General features: G+C 42.4%; 3 protein-coding genes and 1 long non-coding RNA gene across 6 annotated transcripts; 1 reads left to right on the forward strand and 3 right to left on the reverse strand.

Annotated features, from left to right (window-relative positions):
• Positions 1–388: 388 nt before the first annotated feature.
• On the reverse strand, positions 389–6,860 carry wdr13 (WD repeat domain 13). 2 transcript variants are annotated; one of them, XM_008319240.3, is made up of 10 exons: positions 6,719–6,860; positions 5,688–5,775; positions 5,369–5,600; positions 4,967–5,076; positions 4,743–4,873; positions 4,329–4,636; positions 3,582–3,762; positions 2,834–2,975; positions 2,597–2,715; positions 389–1,259 (listed from the first exon to the last, which is right to left on the reverse strand). In XM_008319240.3, exons 2-10 carry the CDS (start codon positions 5,726–5,728, stop codon positions 1,075–1,077), a joined length of 1,449 nt encoding a protein of 482 aa, XP_008317462.1. In that variant the 5' UTR covers positions 5,729–5,775; positions 6,719–6,860; the 3' UTR covers positions 389–1,074. The 2 variants fall into 2 exon arrangements, with proteins under 2 accessions (XP_008317462.1, XP_016891791.1); XM_017036302.2 differs by lacking the exon at positions 6,719–6,860 and adding an exon at positions 6,518–6,665.
• Positions 6,861–7,197: 337 nt separating this feature from the next.
• LOC103385375 (uncharacterized) lies at positions 7,198–9,422 on the forward strand. The gene is made up of 4 exons (XR_522220.3): positions 7,198–7,999; positions 8,101–8,132; positions 8,230–8,299; positions 9,138–9,422. It is a non-coding gene; the product is annotated as an uncharacterized LOC103385375 (long non-coding RNA).
• A 594-nt stretch (positions 9,423–10,016) lies between these two features.
• On the reverse strand, positions 10,017–17,468 carry LOC103385376 (porcupine O-acyltransferase). The gene is made up of 15 exons (XM_008319241.3): positions 17,017–17,468; positions 16,078–16,215; positions 15,801–15,993; positions 15,508–15,551; positions 15,136–15,317; positions 14,686–14,816; positions 14,580–14,600; positions 14,250–14,264; positions 14,028–14,153; positions 13,308–13,408; positions 13,151–13,227; positions 13,009–13,072; positions 12,433–12,518; positions 11,353–11,463; positions 10,017–10,983 (listed from the first exon to the last, which is right to left on the reverse strand). Exons 2-15 carry the CDS (start codon positions 16,211–16,213, stop codon positions 10,882–10,884), a joined length of 1,389 nt encoding a protein of 462 aa, XP_008317463.1. The 5' UTR covers positions 16,214–16,215; positions 17,017–17,468; the 3' UTR covers positions 10,017–10,881.
• Positions 17,469–17,618: 150 nt separating this feature from the next.
• On the reverse strand, positions 17,619–20,628 carry LOC103385377 (uncharacterized). 2 transcript variants are annotated; one of them, XM_008319242.3, is made up of 5 exons: positions 20,238–20,628; positions 20,062–20,146; positions 19,580–19,721; positions 18,854–19,346; positions 17,619–18,785 (listed from the first exon to the last, which is right to left on the reverse strand). In XM_008319242.3, the coding sequence occupies exons 1-5, from the start codon at positions 20,512–20,514 to the stop codon at positions 18,310–18,312; spliced, it is 1,473 nt and encodes a 490-aa protein (XP_008317464.1). In that variant the 5' UTR covers positions 20,515–20,628; the 3' UTR covers positions 17,619–18,309. The 2 variants fall into 2 exon arrangements, with proteins under 2 accessions (XP_008317464.1, XP_008317465.1); XM_008319243.3 differs by having other exon boundaries at positions 17,619–18,774; positions 18,846–19,346; positions 20,238–20,625.
• Positions 20,629–21,791: the final 1,163 nt, after the last annotated feature.

Here is a 21,791-nt window from a genome sequence, read left to right on the forward strand (position 1 = left end):
TGTCAGTCTGACTTCTGTTCTACACTCTGTTCTCTGTACATTTGTTTCCATTTTAACTGCCTCATTTCAAATATACCTGGGATTTTCTAGAGGGAAAATCCTGGAGTTTTTCCTTAAGTTGCGAAAATAGACAAAAAAAATAAAAAAAATCCTATTTATTTTTCTAATAATTTGATGTTGATGAACAAATAAATGTCCAACTTCAGTCCATGAAAATACTAACTTTAAATAATCACTGTCATACTTCCTGTTTCCACTCATTCTCACTGTACATGTAACAAATGCATCATTTTTTAGTGACATGGCCCTGCACCTGCTTTTTCTTTGGCGCCCCCCAGAGGTGGTGTGCCTCACTACGGAAAAAAAACAAACAAACGAGAAACAAATGACAGTAAGATTAATTTATTTTGAACGTGTATTAAATAACATATGAATGTGCAGCTATAATAAATGGAAAATACACACATTTTGAGTAAAGTACACGAACACACACACATACACGCACGCACAGATAAAACCCACACTGGTACGCTCAGGATGATGAGGGATTCTGGGTAAAATTTCATGCACAGCAGACGACGGCAGGACTGAAGGCAAATAAGGCCACGCTACAGAGTTGGATCACGCTGCTGACGGACGCTTTCATAAAGATTGATTAAAAGTGTGACGGCAGCGGCTACGCCAGGGGGCGGGGGGGAGGTGTCCGTGGAGGGTGTGGCCGGAAGGAAGCTGTCGTGCTCTCTCACATGCATCCAGTCATTTCTGAGTGAATCGGAGGTGAAGTCATGACACATGCATGGGAGTAGTGCTGTTTGTTTTGTTTTTTTTTAAACAAGCAATTTCTCATCTGCAGCTCTATGTGTGGTCTATCTCTCTCTATCTCTCTCTCTTTCTCACACACACAAACACATATATTCAACACACATTTTTTTTAAATTATCTTCTACTACGTACACAGCAGGGTGTTCTATCTGATTGCACTTTAGTGTCATTACACGTTTAACGGCAACAGTTACATTCAACTGAAGAATCTTCATGGACCACTAGGGGGCAGCATTGGAAGAGATGGACGATTTACTTCTGCTCCCGCCTCCACACGATGACCATGCCGGTGGAATCGGCCGACGCCAGTAAACTCTCGTCGCAGTTGAAGCTGACGTCCAGCACCGGACCGCCGTGGCCCTGCAGCTTGTTCACGATGGCCTTGGTGTTACGCTCCACGTCAAAGAAGTAGACGCAGGCGTCCTCGCTGCCGGTCACTGGATTGGAAATAAAGTTGTGGAGTGTCAAGATAAGAACGTTCTCTTCAGTAGAAATTAGAACTGGGCAACGATTCAAAGTATTAACCCTCGATTGACTGCGTGATTTTCTGTAATCGATCGCGTTTAAATTTAAAGGTAAAGAATTTAAGTAGAGAATCGAACACTTTGTGACAAGTTCTGCTACGAACAAAAGTGCAAAAACATTTGGTTTGCAGACACTCTAAACCAAAAAAGGTGATTTTAAACAGTGTGTATTGCTCTTAGGTGATACTTCACACTCGAAGTACTCCTGTGATAAGTGAAGTAAACTGTTACAAACATACAACGGTGGTTCTATTTACTCGTCTTTTGATAAATGAAGTAAACTGTTACAAACAACGGTGGTTCTATTTACTCGTCTTTGGAACCGATTTAAAATGAAAGTGTTAATAAAGTTCTGTACCTTTTCTCAAAGTTTCTGTCCTCCTGCTCCGGTTCATGTGAGAGCTGCAGCAGTCTTAGCCCCGCCCCAAGAGCTCTCATTGGTTGACATGCATAACCACGGCCGTCGCAAGTCAATCCTGATAAACGCTTTACGCACGTTCCGATCCCTCAAACAACGGTCGAAAATTAAATATCATTTTGAAAAATGATATTTGAATTTCATCCGTAACTAAACCAGACGTTCCTGAATTTTGTCTGTATTGTTTTTTGTTTTTTCTTTTGCACCAGAGACCGATTTTATGAACATCGACAGAAGTTTCGTGTGTGAGTGGAGGTCAAGCGCATAACCGGGTTCTTTTAGTCACATGACGGCAACATTACTGCTGTAAAAACAATGACGATATACTGTTGTGACATAATAACGTTCCTGTGACCGTGGACAAACATCTTTCACATTGAAATCATCCGTTCCTTCCTCTTCTTTGTACATTTTCCTTTTCCATGCACTTCCAACAAAGCTGTCGGGTCAGAGCACAGTGGGAGGACAATAAGTGAAAAACGCTCCACGTCGTCGTGACACAGCGTCCGCTCCTTCGTTCATTGTTGACTACAACACATTACCCAGCGTGAAGTCAACGGTTTTCTCAGTCAGCGACGGTCGGGTTAGGCAACAAATGTTACACGTACGGTCGGGTTAGGCAACAAATGTAACACGAAACACGTACTCTGACCTCAGTCTGTTACAACAGGTGAATGTCTTTCTAACTGTAACTGTGTTTTCATCAAGAAACGCTGCAGGTCATTGTGAAAGTCTATTACAGCAGGATTTCACAGAAACGTTCGTGTTTGACCAGAGTTTTTACCACAGTCTGTGGTGAAATCCTCGGTTCAAATACCACACTGGGACTTACCCACACAGGCGCCCTGTCTGAACGACATGAGGGGGCAGAAGATGCTGTGGACCAGCTGGGAGCCGTGCTGTATGGGGAAGCTCCTCTTCAGCTGCAGCGCGCCCTCGTTGTCCACCACCCTGGAAACGGAGGCATGACAAACGACAAAGTCGGATCGATGGCAAAGAGGCAAAAAAAAAAACAAACAAAAAACCCTCCTCTTTTTAATTAACATTGACTTTGCCCTCTCAGACTGACCGGTACAACAGCAGCTTATTGACGCAGGCGTTGACTAGCAGGGAGGGGTCTCTGGCCTCGCGGCTGATCCAGGAGCGGGCGGATATGCTGCAGATGGAGCTGCCTTCGTTCACCACCAGACGCTTGGCTTTGGTCAGCTTCCCTGAGACGGACACAGGCAGAAAAATAAAAAAAAGTATGGTCTACTTCCTCCTCTCATAAACCTGGACACAGGTCTGGGATCACCTCTTCTTCTTCTTCTTCTTCTTCTATTTTCATCACATTATCAGTCTAAGGTTTTGGCAGAGGTTGAATGTAATCCATTAGAGGATTTACTTCATTTCTCAAAACACTTTCCAATAATTACTAGGGGGCGGGACATGCTTAAAAAAATCATCACATTAATAAGAGGCTTTTAATTAATTCATTAATCAATTAATCAGCATTAATGTCATTGTTAATCACAGGGCAAAGCTTTGAATTTTCCTTGACGAAATCGAACCAGTGAATATTCAGACAGGTTAAAGTTAAACAATAAAAACGTTGCCTGACTTTTTCACTTTTACGTTTACTACACGGTCGACTAAAGTACAAATTACAGCTACTATATTTCAACTGCAAACAACGCAGGACTAAAAGTCTCCAAAAAAAAAAAACAACCCACACAGGCGGCCACAGGAGGCGCCATTAAGTATGTGGTTCCTCAGGTGCTTGAACCCAGCACCTTTTACATGTAAGGCAGACGTGATAACCGCTACACTGTGCCCACCTGTGGCCATGTCAAACAGGAAGGAGAAGATGCTCCCCCGGTCGTCTCCGGCCCACAGGATCTTGCCCGGAGCGTCGAAGGACAGAGACAGGACTCGACCGGTCAGCTTACTGGAGCCGCCCTTCACCTTCTTCCCCGTGGAGATGTTCACCACCTGCAGGTGGTGCTTGCTGTTCCCCACCTGCCAACAAGAACTCACATTGAGGTTTTTCATCTTTAAAGTCAAAAAGGTTTAACATAAATGTTGTAAAAGCTGATGTGTGAATTCATACTTTGAACTTTTAACGTAAACACCACGATTTTAACAATTAAACTTTAAATTGTTACACTTTAATCTAACATTATTTTTAGGGGGTGTAAGAAAATATCGATAAACAGATATTGCGATAATTCCTTTCACAACACCGTATCGATATTCTATTGCTATTGATATTATTTTGCTTTTATTTCTTCTGTATGATTACAAATGTAAATCGATAGATTAAAATGCTTTAAAAAAAACCTCAAAGATCAAATTGCTTAAAAAAAAACCTCAATATATCATCATGCCTATAGTATCGCAATATATATCGTATTGTTGCCCCTGTATCGCGATACCTATGGTATTGCCAGATTCTCGACCCTACTGTGGTGTTTGTTTTGACTTCCAGTGGCAGGCGGTCCACTGACGGTCCACTGACGGTCCACTGACGGTCCTGAACCCAATATTTCTTCATCATTTACAGATGTTCTGTATCCTCGACTCACCACCGTCAGGTTGTTGTTCATCGGCTGGAAGGTGCAGCACAGCAGCTCACTGGATTCCGGGTCTCTGACCTCCCGGATGCAACGTCCGTCCTCCGTGTTCCAGATGCGCAGCGTCCCGTCCAGCGACGTTGACACGATGATGTCGTTGCTCAGAGACCACGCGAAGTCCGTGACGGGCCCCGCGTGGCCTTTCAGTGTCACCTTTACAGTGGGCGGAGAAGGAGACAGCGTCATGATGGACAAGGAGCCGTCCAGAGAGCAGCAGGCCAGCAGGTGTTTGTCATCGTTGGCAAACTGGAGCCGTGGGACTGGAGGAAGGAGGAGGGACGGAGGACGAGAGTAGAGATGAGTAAAGATGATGACATTTTTTGTTTTGTTTTTTTATTTCATTTCAAAACATTTTAATGAACTCACCAGCAGAGTCCACATGTTGGTCAAATATGTGGTGCATGCCGGCGAAAGCATAATTTTCACTCAGAGTCGTGTCTCCAGCCATGGCACGACTGGCCTCGGCCACCGAGGTGGGCACCAGGCTGCCTGGAGGTCTGCAGCCACACCGTCAGGACAGAACATCGGGTTAATGAGACCGTTTACATTTACATTAATTTAATTAAAGTCAGTTAAGGTTCTCCTGGTACCTCTCATCGTAGACGGCTCTGTTCATCTGAGCCTGCAGCTGGTAGGAGCCCCTGCTGACGGACCGCCGGTGACCACGGGCCCCCTGGGCGCGAGGGTCCTCCTCGAAGTCCTGCGAAACAGAAGTGATGAGAGGAGAGAGTTGTGACCAGACAATCAACATTTTAAATTAAGAATTCAGACCCTCTCTACAAACTGGATTATAAACTGGATCTGTCCAATAATCTGACTGACTCAATTACAAGTAAAACTACATGGAATACAATGGTTTTTGATTAATGATCCTTAACAAAAAAAGACACTATAACCAGACCATTTGATTGGTTCTTACAGGATTGTTATTTTTATCCTGAAGCTACATTTTTATATTTTTTTTTTTGTGTTTTTGTTTCTGTGGTTCTGACCTCCATGCGGTCCAGAGTGGTGCGGGAGCTGCGCACACTGCTGGCCCTGAAGCTGCTCTGCTCAGACAGTGGTCCGTAGCGCTGCCCCAGCAGCTGACTGCGCAGCCTCAGGTACTGTTTGCGCAGCCCTGGCTCGAAGCCACACTTGGCGTTCTCTCTGAGCAGCTGGCTGCGTCGGCGGATGTACTGAGTTCGGAACTGTGGGAATGTAGGCGTGCGGTAAGCATTGTACCTGCGGAAGGACAGGAAGTGACACGGAGCACACGGTTATTCGTGCAATTACACGACTGAGCGACTTCCACATCAGACTCCGTCGTACCTCGCATCCACTGCCAAAACCTGCTGCCAAACTGCTGCCATTCCACAAGAACTCTGGGTAAAAGTGAAGCCTCTGCCAGGGCAGGTGCCTGTCAAAATACAGACCACACGTCAAACTTATTTTAAACCTGAGAAAAATATTATACCATATATAGTGCTACATATAATAATTTGTATATATTTAAATATATATAATACATAACAAATATGGTTAAGTAAAATAATTAATGTTATTTAACTTTTGTAAGTTCCCTAACTATTGGCATACATTGATGTACACACTCCAGCCCTGAAGGTGGCAGTAATGCCCCAAACAAAATGACTACAATTAGTTTGAAAGAAACAGAATATGATTATTGTGTGATGTTCGTGCACACACACATATATATATATATAGTCGGTTGTATTTCACTACGACAATACAAAAAAAATTCCAACGAAACGGTTGCGGGTTGACTGTATTTAACTACGACAATACAACAAATTCCAACGAAACGGTTGCGGGTTGAAGCCCTGGCCTGGTCAATAACTGTTTCCCATTCATGACGTCAGAGCGTTTCTACTTCACCTGTGCTGATTGTGCGTGTTATTTAGAAAAATTACACGTTAGTGAGTAAAGTTCATTCATAAATAAATAATGAAGGTAGAATGTAAATATTCCCTCCTCATCTTTCTTCTTAACATTTCATCACGAACGGTTACGTAAATAACACCGTGTTCCGGTTCGGTTTGTCAACTGAAAAACATCGACGTTTATGGTTGAATATATTAAGAAAACAACCGTGTTGATAAATAGATGTGAGACCATAAAAAAGTGCAGAAATCCCGAACCTCTCTCCTCCCTGCTAAGGGAACACGTTAGCATGTTAGCTCCACAACATCAGCATCACGCTCGCGATAAAACATCGGTTTCGAGCTCGTTTATTATCGTGTATCGTTGGGGCACCTGTGGGCGTTTACTGCACCGTGTGACGGTGACGGTTTGGAATTCTGACAAGAAATGAGGAAGAAACGCGCGTCAAATTGCCTCACCTTCCTTAGCTTCTCTCCATCGCTGCGTGTTTTTTCCCTGTCACGTCACGTGACTCGGCGTGACAAGCTCACCGCCTGGTGGAGCAACACGACCGTGATCCACCAGAGACGAGGCGTTGGATTATTCATCGAGAATATTCCCTTCACGGTGCTTTAGTTTTATTCTGGGATTTGGGAATATAATATTTTTTACATAAACATTTGAGAAATATACGTTGTTGTCTCACACGTCACTCCAAAAAACTGTGTCGAGCTAACGTTTAACTGCCATGATTAAGAAATTAAAATAAATTCAAACTACGTGAATAAATGTCCGTGGTGGTAAATTGAGGATTTCAACAAAAACTTTAACATCAAAATAGATATATTTTTAAAAATAATCTTACAACTAAATAAAATCCACACAGATCTATTGAACCACTTTGACCGTTTGTTTTACTACTGAATAAAATCCACACTTTAACCACTTTGACCGTTTGTTGATGCTAGCAGGTATAGTAGTATGCAGGTATGCTAGTATGACGTTTTGAGTACTGCAGTACTGCCACAGATGTATAAAAAAGTACAAAATCAAATTTTTCTAACTTTCCTTCAGTTACCACTGGGATTTGACCTGGTGACCTTTCTGCTGTTAGGCAGGAGTACTAACCGCTGCTCCACTGTTTGTCCCAAAAACCCTGTTATAAATTTATAAACCTTTCAAAAAAAGTATTGTACAAGTCTATACTTGATACTTTGAGACAACAAAATCAGATTTATTGGCAGATTTATCAGCCGTTTTTATTTTGTTTTTACACTGCTGTAAAGTTTTTACAACAATGTCACATCTATTTTACTTCTTTAACTGCTTATTTGGATTTTACACTCCAAACTGATACAGTGAGTCGAATTCATCCCAACACGTGTTGTCCGTGACCCATCGACCACAAAGAGCTGAAGTAAAATGTGGCCGATCGTCAAACTGTACTTTGGTGAAAACGCCGTTGTGTCGGTGACAAAAGGTCAACGTACAGTTTCGGTCCGTTCACAAAGGCGGCATTATCAGGCCAGCTGTGAGGTTTTGCGTGCTTCAGCAGAGACGCGTCGAGCCGTGGGCCGAGCTGCACAGCTGACGCGGCTCTTTGCCTTTTCACTCTGCTGTTTCTGGAAGAGGCCCCAGTCACGGAGCCATTCTCCAACGGGCGCCATAAATGACCGGGGTGAACGCAACATTAGGCACTGATTCCCCCCCAAAAAAACAGCACAGACTCTGGAGCCGAGCCAAAATGCCAGGAACGAAAGGTGAGAAACGAAATGTTTTCTTTTTATTTTGAATTTATCTGAAAAACAAGAACATAAATTATTTGAAAAAAAAAAACTTGTTTTGTTTCTGCTCTTTGTAGGTAATAAGTCGGACAAGAAGTCAACTACCAAGGTAGGAATTTACTGTATTACAGAGTTGAAATAGTTGAAATTTCTTCAGCCTGGGAATTTGTGAAATGTGTTGACTTTCATGTGTTGAATTTCCGTAGCAACCTCAGAGTCCTAAAGAACAGCCGAAGAAAGCTGATCAGAAAGGAGATGATAACAAGAAGCAAGGAGGTAAGAATTAAAAATAAAAATCATCTTTAACCTCAAATGTTTGGTTATGGGTAAAAAAAATAGGGATGTCCAAAAATATTGATTGGCCGATAATTTTGCTATTATCGTAAGACGTTAGCATAATCATGTAATATCTGTAGGAATAGTTATCCGTTTTTTTTATCCGATAATGATTCACAAAAAACCCGATAACACAATGCCTGGGTTTCACCAAAGAACGTGTGCCCTAAAAATAGTTATGAGGAAAAACGGCTGTATATGAAAGTGAAAGTCACTAGATGGCAGCATTGCAGCTCGTTTTATTGATGTATTTTAATATTCAGGGGATCATATGCCGAATGGTTTGTAGAGATAAAAACTATTTTAATATTCAGGGGATCGTATGATATATGATAGATGATGGTTTGTAGAGATAAAAAAATAAATATTACCAGGCCCTTAGTAGTATATCAATTTGTGGGAGGGGAAACTTCTGTCCCCCAGGGGGCGGCATGACAGAAAGTAACTGAGAACCACTGCTTTAACCCCATCACCTTACTGAGCAGACGGCTCTTAACTTCCTCAACCACCAGGACACCACTGCCCATCTATATATCGGAATCAGAAATTAACTGTTTGGACGATATTAACGTATCGGATATTGGCAAAAAGTTAAAATGCGACATCCCTGGTAAAAAGCAAAGAGCAACGCAGTTGCTGTTGTGTATGTGTGTGTGTGTGTGTCGACATCCTTGTTAAAAACCAAAGTGCAGCACAGTCGCTGTCGTGTATGTGTGTGTGTGTGTGCGTGTGTGTGTGTGTTCCTAGTGAAGGTATCTGTGTGTGTCTCCCCTTGCAGGACAGCCGAAGGGAGAGAAGCAGTAACTTCCAGGCGTTTGTGAAGATGGCTCTGGAGACGCTGCTGGGGTCCTGTCGTCGAAAACATGGGGGTCCTCAGGGCAGACAGTGCTGAGCACACGCCCCCCCGACCCCCCCCCACCTCATCCATCAACATATGTGGCTCAACCTCTGTCACCCCTAATCCTCCGCAGCCCCGGCCACTCTGGTTTATCGGAGGGTTAATCAACCCGTTCATTCTTCCCTTTAATTGTTCTGATTAGAATAAAGGATGGTTTCTTACAGCAGTCTTGAGTTCATCTCACTGATGTGTGCGCTGGGCTGGGACTTTAACACGGAGCAGGATATAAACCCATCAATGCACTCATTAAATATATATATAAATACTGTAGCCATGTAAGAAAGTCCAAGATAAAAATGTGCAGTTATGTTTTTCACAAAAATCCATTTTTGTTTTTGCTCTTCAGAACATTGAACTTTAGAAAGGTTTTAAACAGGCACAACATTTTGAGGAAAATTAAAAATAGCTGGATAAATGCACTAAAAAAAGCTAAGCTAACTCCAAAACAGCTACCAACACAGATGTGTAAAAAGAAAGGCTCGGCTCAGGAACGACTAAAAACTAAGAAAAATAACTGCTAATGTTGCAGGTTTGACCTGGCATTTACTGAAAATTGCCGAAGAGCACGAAGCAAAAAAAATATCTCAAAATAGATGAGCCATTTGAAAAGGTTACAAATTGCAACAAGACAGAGAAAATGGACACATTTAATAAAAAAACTTAACTTAGTAAACCTTATAGTAGATAAAAGTGAGTCAAAAGATAGTTTATATTTAATAAAATTGTGATTGAAGTCCAAAAATGCCTCAAATTTTGAAGAAAGTGGAGGTATATTTAAAAAATATAAAGAGGTCAGTCTGGGTTTGATGTAAAATTTTATAAAAATATCACAGGTGTATCAGTGGGTTCACATTTACAGAAGGAAAAAATGTGAGATAAAGACAAAGATAAAGAACAGAAAAAAGACTAGAACAGAGATAAAGACTAGAACAACATCTAAAAGACTTGTTGGACCGAGTCGTCTTAAATGGGACTCAAACTCTACGTCTCATCACCACTGAACAAATGATATAATAACGTGTGTTTCAGTCCGACCTCCTAAACCGTCTCATAAAAATATTTAATATAGAATCATTTTAGATTTGACCAGATTTTACCCATGATTCCCTGCTCAGTCTGGACGAGGTGGAGACGGTCAGCATGGGTGGTGTGTCAGAGGTAAAGATGTCAAATCTATAGGTTTGTGAAGGTCACGCTAAACGCCACGAGGGGGTGAGAACTGACGACCAACTGCAAACACGTGGCTGCAGCACTGGTGTAAATATGACACTGCAGGGGGCGCTAGTCACCGGTTTTGATCTGTTTTTATAAATCTCAGATTCCGTTATTGGATGCAGTTGATTAGTTATACAAAAAGTGTTAGTGTTAGTGTGTGGATTAAAGGGAGGTGACAATGTAAAAACAAAAGGAGGGGGGGCAGAAACACAGTTACGTGGGTTTAATAACTAGCCCTCAGCGGGGGGGGGGGGGGGGGCCCACCCACACGCCAGATGTTCGATGCTGTGTGTCGGCTACTTGATATATAAATATTCACAGGTGTTTGGGCTGCTCTGATACAGGATCCAGTCCCAGTGAAAACCACTTCTTATTGCTGTTCTTCTTCCTTTGTTCTGAGTCCAGAGTCTCAGAGAAGGAGGCGATACAATATCCAGCATCCAAAGGTCACCCAGTGGCTGCTCCAGCTCAGCTCGGACCACTTCTGGATGGTATGATGAGTGACGTCGTCCTGTAGGGGGAGGATCGGGGGGGTCAATATATGTAGCCTCTAAAGTAAAACTACAGTTTTTTTCTCTGTTACTGGAGCAAAATATTCTTGAGGTCTGATAAATATTTAGTCGATAAAGTGTGAACTAAAGTTGATACCACCCTGGAGCTAAGATATTAGCATATGAGCTAAAAACACACAACTGTAGCTAACATATATATACAGTATATACATTAATATATATATACCGGTATATGTTTATATTAGCAAATGCTAATATAAACATATACAGCTGCAACGCGGGAGTATTTATCTGTTCAACTCCTTCAACAGTCTTGTCTTTCCTCACCTCGTCTTCCTCTACGTAGTCCCAGTCTTGTCTTCCCTCACCTCGTCTTCCTCTACGTAGTCCACACTGGAGTTGAACACAGATCCCAGGTAGGTCAGATGAAGCACCGCTAAAGCGCTAAATGCTACGTTAATCAAATAGACCCAGAGCGCCTGCAGGGGGAGACACAAAGCATCAGAGAGTAACGAAGAAAACAGCAAATACTTCACAGTACTTTCCACACTACTCCATGGTTGTAGGGACTGTCTCTCAGTCAGCTTTTTTACGCAGTATTATAAGTGGAAATGAACTTATTTTTATCTCTGACCTCAGGCACGGTGTCTTCTGTCATGTGATGTACAATGTGATAAAAATAACTTCCATTTAAAGCCTTTTTACAGAGACTTTAATCCATCAGCTGTAATGGGGACATGTTGTCCTCCTGCTCTGCTTTTTTTTTCATCCATACTGTTGTTATAATATGTGTAACAATTTTAATATAAAGGAAATTTAAGGCCGTGCACAATCTGACCAGCAGATGTCGTCCTTCAGTCATCATCCAGCCATCCGAGAAGAAGCTACATTTGAGGGGATTAATTTCCAGAATGTCTTTGAGCGGAGGGTAAAAATAGAAAAGACATTTTCCCCCCTGAATGTTAACTAGGCCAGACGGCACGAAGCCCCCATCATGGCGGCACGAAGCCCCCATCATGGCGGCACGAGGGCTTCTGCTCTGTTCGTGCATCATTAGTCATTGGTCTAATGTGTAACAACAAAAGATGTACACAAAAGCACGTCAAAAATAACTCGTACATAAGGCAAAAGGAACATAGCAGAGAGTCTAGCGACATCTAGTGGTGAAATAAGAGCCAAGATTTCTTTTCTGAACAAGCAGAGATTTTTCTGATTTTCAGTTTTGTGTTCAGTTTCATATGACTGACTGTGGTACCTGTGAATCAAACACTGTGACCAGTGTGTAACCCAGATGTGCAAAGTCCGGCCCGGGGGCCAATTCCAGCCCGTGGTCAGGGCTTTTACGGCCCACTTCTGCCAGCTTCCTGGATATTTTTCTCATCTAACATGGCAGAACATCTACATCGACTCGTCAGAGGTGAGTGACGGAGGACAAAGCTGCCGCTCACCTTTTTGTTTCGATGAGTGCAGTTTGGCCGACACTTCTTTGTCAGCACACAGGCGTTCAGGACGACAGCGAGCCTCCTCCGCAACACTGCAACAAAAAAACAGGAGCGCAGCGTTGGAGTTCAGCTGGAGCTGGAGTCAAACCGTAAAGAAGACAAATGACATGGAACAGGGTGGAACGCTGCCTTCAATGAACTATTACTGCACAGATCAGCTCTTTGTTTTTGAACGGAAACTAGGGACGTCCGATATTAACTTTTTGCCGATATCCAATATTGTCCAAACACTTAATTTCCAATTTATTTATTCATCTGTACAAAACCACTGTATGAGTATGAGATTAATTAAATGAGCTGCAATGCTGCCATCTAGTGACTGTCACTTTAATATGCAGCCGTTTATCCCCAAAACTATTTTTAGGGCACGCGTCATTTGGCGAAACCCAGGCTTTCCATATTTCATATTTTCATACGATTCTTACAGATAAGATGCTAATTTCGGGTCTGCCGATATTATCGGACATCCCTAATGGAAACAGATCTGATGTGGCGAGGAGACGACATGAAACCCACTCTCACCGTGTTCGATGTACGTGATGAAGCCCAGGGATATGAGAACTGCCCCCAGGTGAAAACTCAGACCCTAAAAACCAAACCGAGTTAGAAACCAAACATTTCAACATTTCTGCCGACGCTGACATTCTGCTTCAGCAGCACTCACGTGCAGGAGGGCGCTGGCGGCGTATGTCATCATGACGGCGGAGAACGCCCCGAATTTCAGGGCACTCCTGAAGACGTCTGTGGAATGAGGACGCAGACGTGATGAGGAGTTCAGAGGAACAAAAACAAATAGTTCTGTTAAAGGATTTCAGTTTTACAGGTGTGCAGGAAGCAGGACATCGGCTGATTCCACGACGTCACCACCTCCGCCATGGACCGAGGAAACTCCACACTCAGGGGTTTGGTTACCGTCATGTCCCTGTCAAACAGAGTCAGGGACAAACATTCAGTCAAGAGTTTTTTTACAGAGAATTTAGAATTGATTTACAAACTTTGTTTTCCTTCATTTTCTACGCACTAAATTATTACGTCACCTCCTTGTTTTATTCCCAACAGTTGGGCAAGGTTGTTACCAAAACATATCCACTAGGGGGCAGTTTTGGATTCTGCTAAGAACGGGGGTCGGGGCCCAAATAGAGACAGAGCAGGAGACAGTGGTGGACGGTGTGGACATTAAATACAGCGCATGTGGACGGAGAATTCTTCTAGCAGGTTCCGTCATTTCTATCGTCGCTTTTTTAAGAGGCACACTGGGTTAAACTGCACAACACTGCCCCCTATATTTCCAGTGGTACTCAAAGCGTTTAACTCCCGGAGATTCAGATACAATACATCTATTAGTTATAGCGTTTCATTCCTCTTATTTTTTTACCCTTTTTTTGGTAAATACATCTGTTTTTGAATATTATTACGTTTATATTTTTTTTTAAATATTATTCTGTGTTCAGTTCTGACCATTTGAGGTTGTCCTTAGATCTGTTTTTGAATATTATTACGTTTAATTTTTTTTTTAATATTGTTCTGTGTTCAGTTCTGACCATTTGAGGTTGTCCTTCTCCTCCGTGAAGCCAGCTCCAGCCAGAGTAGCAGTGGTCTCGCTGAAATATCCCACAAAGTAGTTGCTAAAGTGGAAGGACATGGAGTTCTCATAGGCCAGAAACCACCTGCAGCGAAGGTCAAAGGTCAAAGGATCACATGAGTTTAAATACCAATTCAAACTTCATTTTTGTAGTGATAATATAATATAAATAAATACATACTTTGCCAGGGTACTCCTAAGAAACATCAGAGAGAAAAAAGAGAAGTTTTTGAAAATAAACGTCATTGAAAGCGTTCGGTATTTGAACAGATATTTAAGAAACTCAGTAAATGATGATCTACTGTGTGTCTCACCATGGTTTTCACGATGGTGAGACAGTTGTGGAAAGGGAGGGGGGGACAGATGACCTGGAACAATGTGGCTGCACAGAGAGGGGCAGTTATGTGGACACGTGTGTAGGTCAAGACCAGACAGAAAAATGGTGGGAAAAAAAATGTGCATGCACCACACGACATGGAGAAAGTACGACGGTCGGACGGTCGTTGTTTACCTGATTTTTCTTCTTTTTTTCCTGTAAAATGGAAAAACAAAATGGAGTCAAATGTGACGGAGCAGGAAGCAGTAAAAGATGAATTCACTGCCGTTCCTTCACTCACCCTCGGAGTAACTTGTCCCCGTACACAGGTATGAAGTAGGGGAAGAGGTACGGAGCCACACAGTTGGAAACAACGAGGCAGAGCTGACTCTTCACCCAGCTGAAGGAGACCTTCAAGAACCAGGAGAAGCTCTGTGGAGCAGAGAGGAGGAGAAGATTCAAAAGGTAATCAGATATCTGGACGTTTCACTCCTCAACTGAGGAACTTCATCAGTTTCCAAAATCCAAAGAGCTGGACTTCTTCTTGGAGCTTGGAAGACGTTTCATTCCTCAACTGAGGAACTTCATCAGTTTCTGAGGAACTGGTGAACAGTTTCACAGAGAAAAGAAACTGATGAAGATCCTCAGTTGAGGAACAAAATGTCTTTCCAGCTCCAAGAAGACCTGGATGAACGAGACTCTTCTCATCCGTCCAGTATTCCCTGTGGTGTGGAAGGTCCCTCCTACTCACCAGCTTGTGTCCTTCCAACGCGTCTTTGTAGCTGTTGAAGCTGATCCAGGGACCGAAGATGACCGTGCCCACAAAGTAAATGTAGCCCATGAATTCAACGGGCGACGGTACGCTGGTCACCACACCTCGGTCCAAGTCAAAGGCCAGAGAGATGGCTTTCATGGCCACCACCATCTGTGAACCTGTGACACAGTGGTCGTCGTCACATCAGACGATACAGCAAGAAAAGGTCAAAGAAAATCCGAATGAACAGAAAGTGAGCAGAGCTTTTAGACCAAAAGAGCGTACGTTTGCTGGATCGGCACGTTGACAAGTGATACAAATACTGTGTTGCCATATGTTGCCACAAAGATAAAGTAGATAAATGTGTACCTCTCATTTTGTGCCACTTGGTGGTGTCCATCATGTGAAGTTCTCTGAAACAGAGGAGAGAAACATTTTCCTCATTTCTCTGTTACATCCAAGGCTTAACGTCTGTCAAATTATGATTTCAAACCCTCAAGCAATTACATTTTTAAGTGTATTTTTAATTCATTTCTCAAATTAATTAAAATGCTAATTTTGACAGCCCTAAAGCACATGTTATATTTCTATAGAGTGGGAGGGGCAACAGCAGTCCTCGTTTTTGTTGCTGTTGAACCTTCAGCTGTCACTCGTCTTCTTACCCCAACAACAGGTAGATGAGCACAGTGATCGACAGAAAGGTGCCCCTCATGGTGGAGTGTCGACACAGGAAGAGGAAGAGGTAGCAGAGGAGGCTGAGGAGGACCACCCAGATCATATGGAGCTCAAAGAACAGATACAGGGCGTAGAAGCCGCCGGCCACGGTGCCCAGGTGTTTGATGAAGGAGGGGAGGCCTGCAGCACAGAGAAGGGGGGGTGAGGGGGGGTGATTATGCTGACGTGGGGGCTGACGGGGCCCAGAGGACGGTGACCTCTCACCTAACATCCAGAGGAGCCGACACAGCAGGCAGATAACCAGCAGCTGCCACACCTGCTCCAGGCCCTGCTGAGCTGTGGGCAGCAGGCAGCCGTGGGTGAGCTCCTGGAAAAACCTTTGTCGACTCAACGCTGCCATCACTGGACCGAATACGGCATTGATGTAGAAACACAAAAACACACAAACACACTGTGAGTACAAGGGTGAAACTTCAGTATTTTTAAAGTGAAGGTCACAAAAAGATGAATGGAGGTTAAACCTCTGGATGGCGGCCCACGATGGCCTCAGCAGCATGAAGCAAAGGGGGCGCTCTAACTGAAAACAATTGCACGACAACGTTCCAAAGTGATATATGCACTCTGATATGTCCTATGGTAAATCTTGTGTGAATGCTGCCCCCTGTTGTTCAGACTAGAGTCCGATAAAAAATCTTTTTAAATGTAACGTAAACAAAGGCACTAAAAAAATAAGAACTAAAGCAAAAGAAAAAACTAAACTGAACACCTCTGGTAGTACACGATAAGATTCCTCGCATACCACTAGAGGGAGCCGAAGTACCACTATAGGTACGCACACCGGTGTTAGGAAACCACTGGATTAAATGTTTTTCTTTTAAATGTATATATCTATGTTTCCATTTCGTAAAGAAATACATGAAATTTGACTGGAGTTCTGTTGCCATGGAAATGTTAAGATGAGACGTCGCTCTAGTGTTTTTTACTTTTTTTTCTTTTATTTACCAATGTGGAGACAGATACCAGGACTTCATGTGTGAGCCACGCTCTTCTCCGCAATGCAGTCGACTAAATGGGATGAACCGACACACAGCAGCTGCTAACAACCTCTGCCGGCTAACAGCAACGTCCATTGCTGCAGTTCCACGTCCAAACAACTCATATACATAAAGCACAAACCAAATGTGTTCGAAACGGCGATCTTACCAGCGGTGTACACTGATGCCCTGCTGCCGCCGCCGCCGTCAGCGTCCCTCACTGCTGATCCCCAGCCCCCATCCACACAAGGCTGACAGAAGAGCCGGGCACGTCAGTCACAGCAGCCGGGGAAACTCCTCTTCTCAGGGACAGCAGCTGGAGGTCACCGCCTGTCTGTGTGTGTGTGTCCAGTTTCTTCTTGTTTCCTGATGACGTGTTGACAGTGTTCCGCCGTGTTTTTAAGCCCAGATGATGGTTCTTTGACAGATTCCCATTGTCACAGCATCAGCACCGCTGGCCTCTGTCAACTGTGGGACCACGCGACACAGCAGCCAATCAACTGCTTCGAGCTGAACGCGTCGGCCAATCAGCAGGTACGTTTGAGTTGAGTGACGTTTAATAGAGCCAATCGGGTTTGAGGCTTACTCTTCTCCGACGTCGTCCTTCTAGTAGTATGTGTATGGTTTAACAGACGGACTTAAACATTTTAACCAGAAAATATATTTCAGCGAGAGCTGAAAAAACATTCCGAATGTGATCCAAAATGGCGTCCTTCCAGCGTTAACGGTTACAAGTACAGTAGCAGTACTACAGATTTGTAAACAAGTACATAAAGATGTGGACAATTTATTATTCTTTAACTTTTTTGATCACAGAAAAGAAAACCACACAAGAAACCAATTTCTACAGTGAAGTCTGAAATCCAACACGATATCATTCCGTGTTCAATGTGACACACACTACAATCACAGTGACCGAAAGGCAACGTAACAAATTGACCAGCAACTCTTGAGTGAAAAAGACAGAGTAAAGTGTTGTTTTGCTCTTAGCAAGATGGCTGAAAAAATGATTTAAATCTGATTTCACATTAAAAATGTATTTAGTTTTGGACAATTGGGTCTGATGTATTAGCCAAGCTAAATGTGGTCCGTTTCAGAGAGCTAAAGACCCCGACCCTGACTTGTGGGTCAGAAGACAGGACTCTGTACTTTCTTGTGACATAGGAGAAAATCAAGTGACGACTACAGCACACGGTTCTGTTTCAGCAACGTTTTTACCATTAACAATTTATATAAAAACATACTGTAAGCTACAATACATTTGGTAAAGTGACATCATCACAGGTGAAGAGATATAATTGGTTGAAAATAGCAGCACTGTTAGTTCAGCTTAGTTCATTAAAACTGGGGCAAAAAATATTCACCTTGCGTTTTAATTGTAGCAGCTTTCTAAAACTAAAAGTTTATTTTAAAAGATGTTTAAAGGTAAAAACTGATTTTTTTTATGGTCTTCTTATCGTTTTCAGATTTCGATCTCTATATCATAAGCAATCAGTTCCTTTCCATCTTGAACACTTTGTCTGGGTTTAACATTCTGCCTCGATGTCTCAGCATGTTTTGATTTAGAAAAAATATACTGATAATTTCTTTGCACATCAAGTAATGCTGAAGTGAGATACTGAGGTGAAAACATTTTGAGGAAGCCTGGGAACTCTGTAGGCTGAGAGAAAGGTGCGGGAGAGGAAGGTGAGGGCGCCACCGTCTGGGGCTGTTTTTGCTCTTTTGGCTCTTTCTCTACCTTTGGCATCAGAGGTCGCAGCTGAACAGTCTTGGTCGGACATACAGGGCGTTGGGTAGAAGGCACGGCAATAATTTGGATAGGAGTCACAATCAGCACTCTCTCCTTGAAGTCGTCAGTTTGACTTTGCTCCGACACCTCGGGCTGAACGTCCTCTACAGTCCTTTCTTCAATTTCTGGCTCACTAGCCGAGGAATCTTCTTCTGTCTTCGGCACCACATCAGCTACGGTGGGATTGAAAATCGTGTGGTTGTGACGTCAGAGGAATCTTCCGTCTTCGGCACCACATCAGCTACGGTTGGATTGAAAATCGTGTGGTTGTGACGTCGACAGAACATTACCCCACAGGTGCTGCACTTCCTGTTATCTCTGACGTGCAGCAGCTTATGGCGCTTGAGTAAATGGGTGGAAGCGTAGGATCGACCGCAGATGTTACATGGGAAGGACAGCTCGTCGGTTCCTGCGTCCTGGTGCTGGACGGCGCCGGTTTCATCGCTTAACTCTGCGCTTTCTTCGTGGAGCTGTTGGTGTTTGTTGAACTCAGACTCGTTGGTGAAGTTCTCATTGCACAGGTCACACAGGAAACTCTCCTGTGGTATAACCACACGTTTGAGTAGAACTACAGGTCTCACTTTGTTCATGTCTGCAATTATCTTTGATTTAATAATTGACAGCGACGTCTGGTTTGGGCAGAGTGATTCTGTGTGATTCTCTGTAGCTCCAGGTTCAGCTTCAGGCAGGTGAGTCAACGTTTCTGCCTCCTGGAAATAGACAAAAAAATAATTTAGTATCATTTGCTGAAATGACCTCTACATTTAACTGCACTACATACAGATTAGTAAATCGATATATAAATGAGATGAAAGTTATAATAACAAAAAAAACAGGTCATTGCTAGGCCAGAGAGTAGAGCGGGTTAGCACTCGTCCTTCACACCAAGAATGAAGCGATAGAGAATGAATAAATATATAGGAGTAATATTGGCAACAATTACCTCTGAAGATGATGGTTGTGGTGATGTTTCAGTTTCCATCAGCACGGGTGATTTGTCCTCCGCTAGAATCTTAGCTGGCGGTGGAGTTTGGATTTCTTCTTGTCTCACGTCGGCTCTAAAACAGCCTTTTCTTCTTTTTCTTCTTCAACCAAAAACATTATTGCAGAGAAACTTTACACACATTGCATAAGGTATGTATAAACTGATGAAGAAACAAAAAAGTGATCCTGTTAAAATGCTTATACAAAATGTAGGAAAATACCAGGGACCTCTGGTGATTAATACTTGGAGAGAATAAATCCTCTCTGTCATTCACGTAAGTGAACGATAAAGAAGAGTAAACTCCAACTTTACTATTTTATAAAAATGACACATACTTGTTGTATTTTTAACTAAAGATGATAATGGGCTCTTAAATTTTTAATTTTGATATAAACATTTTTTTTTTCTATAAAGTAAACAGTGTCGACCACACAACTTACCCTCTTTTATTCTGGTTGATTATTTCAGGGGAGGCAAACACAGACGGGACAAAGTCAGGACTGTGAGGGTCTTCGGATGCCGTTCCTGTAAAACATGTTTGTGTGTCTTTTAACCTGGTGCCACACTTTATTTTAGACAAAGTTCTTTACCTCATTTATAAACACGCCCATCTCACCTGATAGGAAATGAGTGCCACAAACGTGTGCACTCCCTTTGAGTTCCCCTGTTTCACCGTTTGCTCGTTGAATCGCTTGTCGCCATAAACGTGAGCGGTCGACTTGATGTCCGGACGGTATCGGAAAGAACTTGAGTTTGGAGCAGGAGCTACGGTCTTTACCACAGCTAGATATGCAACACTTCAGCATTTTATGCAAAAACAGCCCGAGTTTTTTTTTCTTTCTGCTTAGTTTAAAGAACACTACCGGAAACAACAAACTACACTTCCGTCGCATAGATTCAGCTGTCGCACGTCTAGTGATGACGTCATACAGAGGTCCACAAAATTATGATTTCAGACTTTAGTTTATTTATGCCGTAAAGTAGAATAACTACCGTAAAATATAACGCAGAGTCACAGTGTATTCAACAGTTAAATAGCTAAGCTAACAATGACGGTAGATGCCCGAGAAATATCTTACTGTAATTATAAATACCTACATAAATAAAATAAAAATAACAGATAATTTATTTTATTTATGTACGTAAATACATTTTAAAAAAATGCAGATACTACTGCAAGAATCTACGTACAGTTCAGGATATAAAGTGTATTAAATGAAATAAAATGCAGATACTACTGCAAGTATCCACGTACAGTTCAGGATATAAAGTGTATTTGGAAACATGTTTTTTATCCCCTATAGTGAAAAGAAAAACATATAATTACCAAAATCACGACATTAAAGTAAAAAGAGAAACGGTGTCATTAGCAACGACAACATGTAGAAATTACATTAACATCGCACAACAAACGTCTATTTGATTTATTATCTTGTTGTGGACACGATTTTCTGGTAAATGTCTAGTCACTCACTAGCAGTTTTTCACCGCCAGATGTCACTCTTGCATAAGATCGAGGAACTAATGTGTTTTGTGAAGACAGTCAAATAGTTTTATAACATTTATTGAATTCACAATTTCGAAATAAGAGTAGATATAAAGGATAGTCATAAATATAACAAAATATGATATTTTTGTCTATTTTGTTAACAAATATAACAATATAGATTAATGATACTTTAAAAAAAATTAAACCAAAAATATGTTGCTGTGCCTGAGTACCGCTGCACGTGGTTCTACTGTTGATAATTGCTGCTTTGAATTCTCATGGTGTATACTCAGAGTCTGGAATGAAAATCAATCAGTAATGTTGCGCCTGAGAGTCCAGTCAATATTATACATTTTCACTCATTCCTCCACTGAGAGCCAGAACCAGAGTCCCACTGACTTTATTATCTAAGCACCAGTGCAGAGAATGATCTGGATTATATACAGGATGGATGACCTGCAGTAAGATATGTTTTTTACACAGAAATATCCACGTAATTTTCAGCTTCTTTTACAACATAAAAAATTCCTATTCCATTCCACCTGGCAGTGTATTTGCACATCACACATTCTAGAATATCTACAGGCGAACGGCCTAAAAGGAAACAGTTTGGCATGCCCTGCTCCATCTTCTCCACCCTCTCCTCCCTCCCTCCATCCCCTCTACTTCCTCCCTCAAGGT

This window comes from Cynoglossus semilaevis, chromosome 10 (assembly GCF_000523025.1).
Source record: "Cynoglossus semilaevis isolate Cse_v1.0 chromosome 10, Cse_v1.0, whole genome shotgun sequence".
Lineage (NCBI taxonomy): Eukaryota > Metazoa > Chordata > Actinopteri > Pleuronectiformes > Cynoglossidae > Cynoglossus > Cynoglossus semilaevis.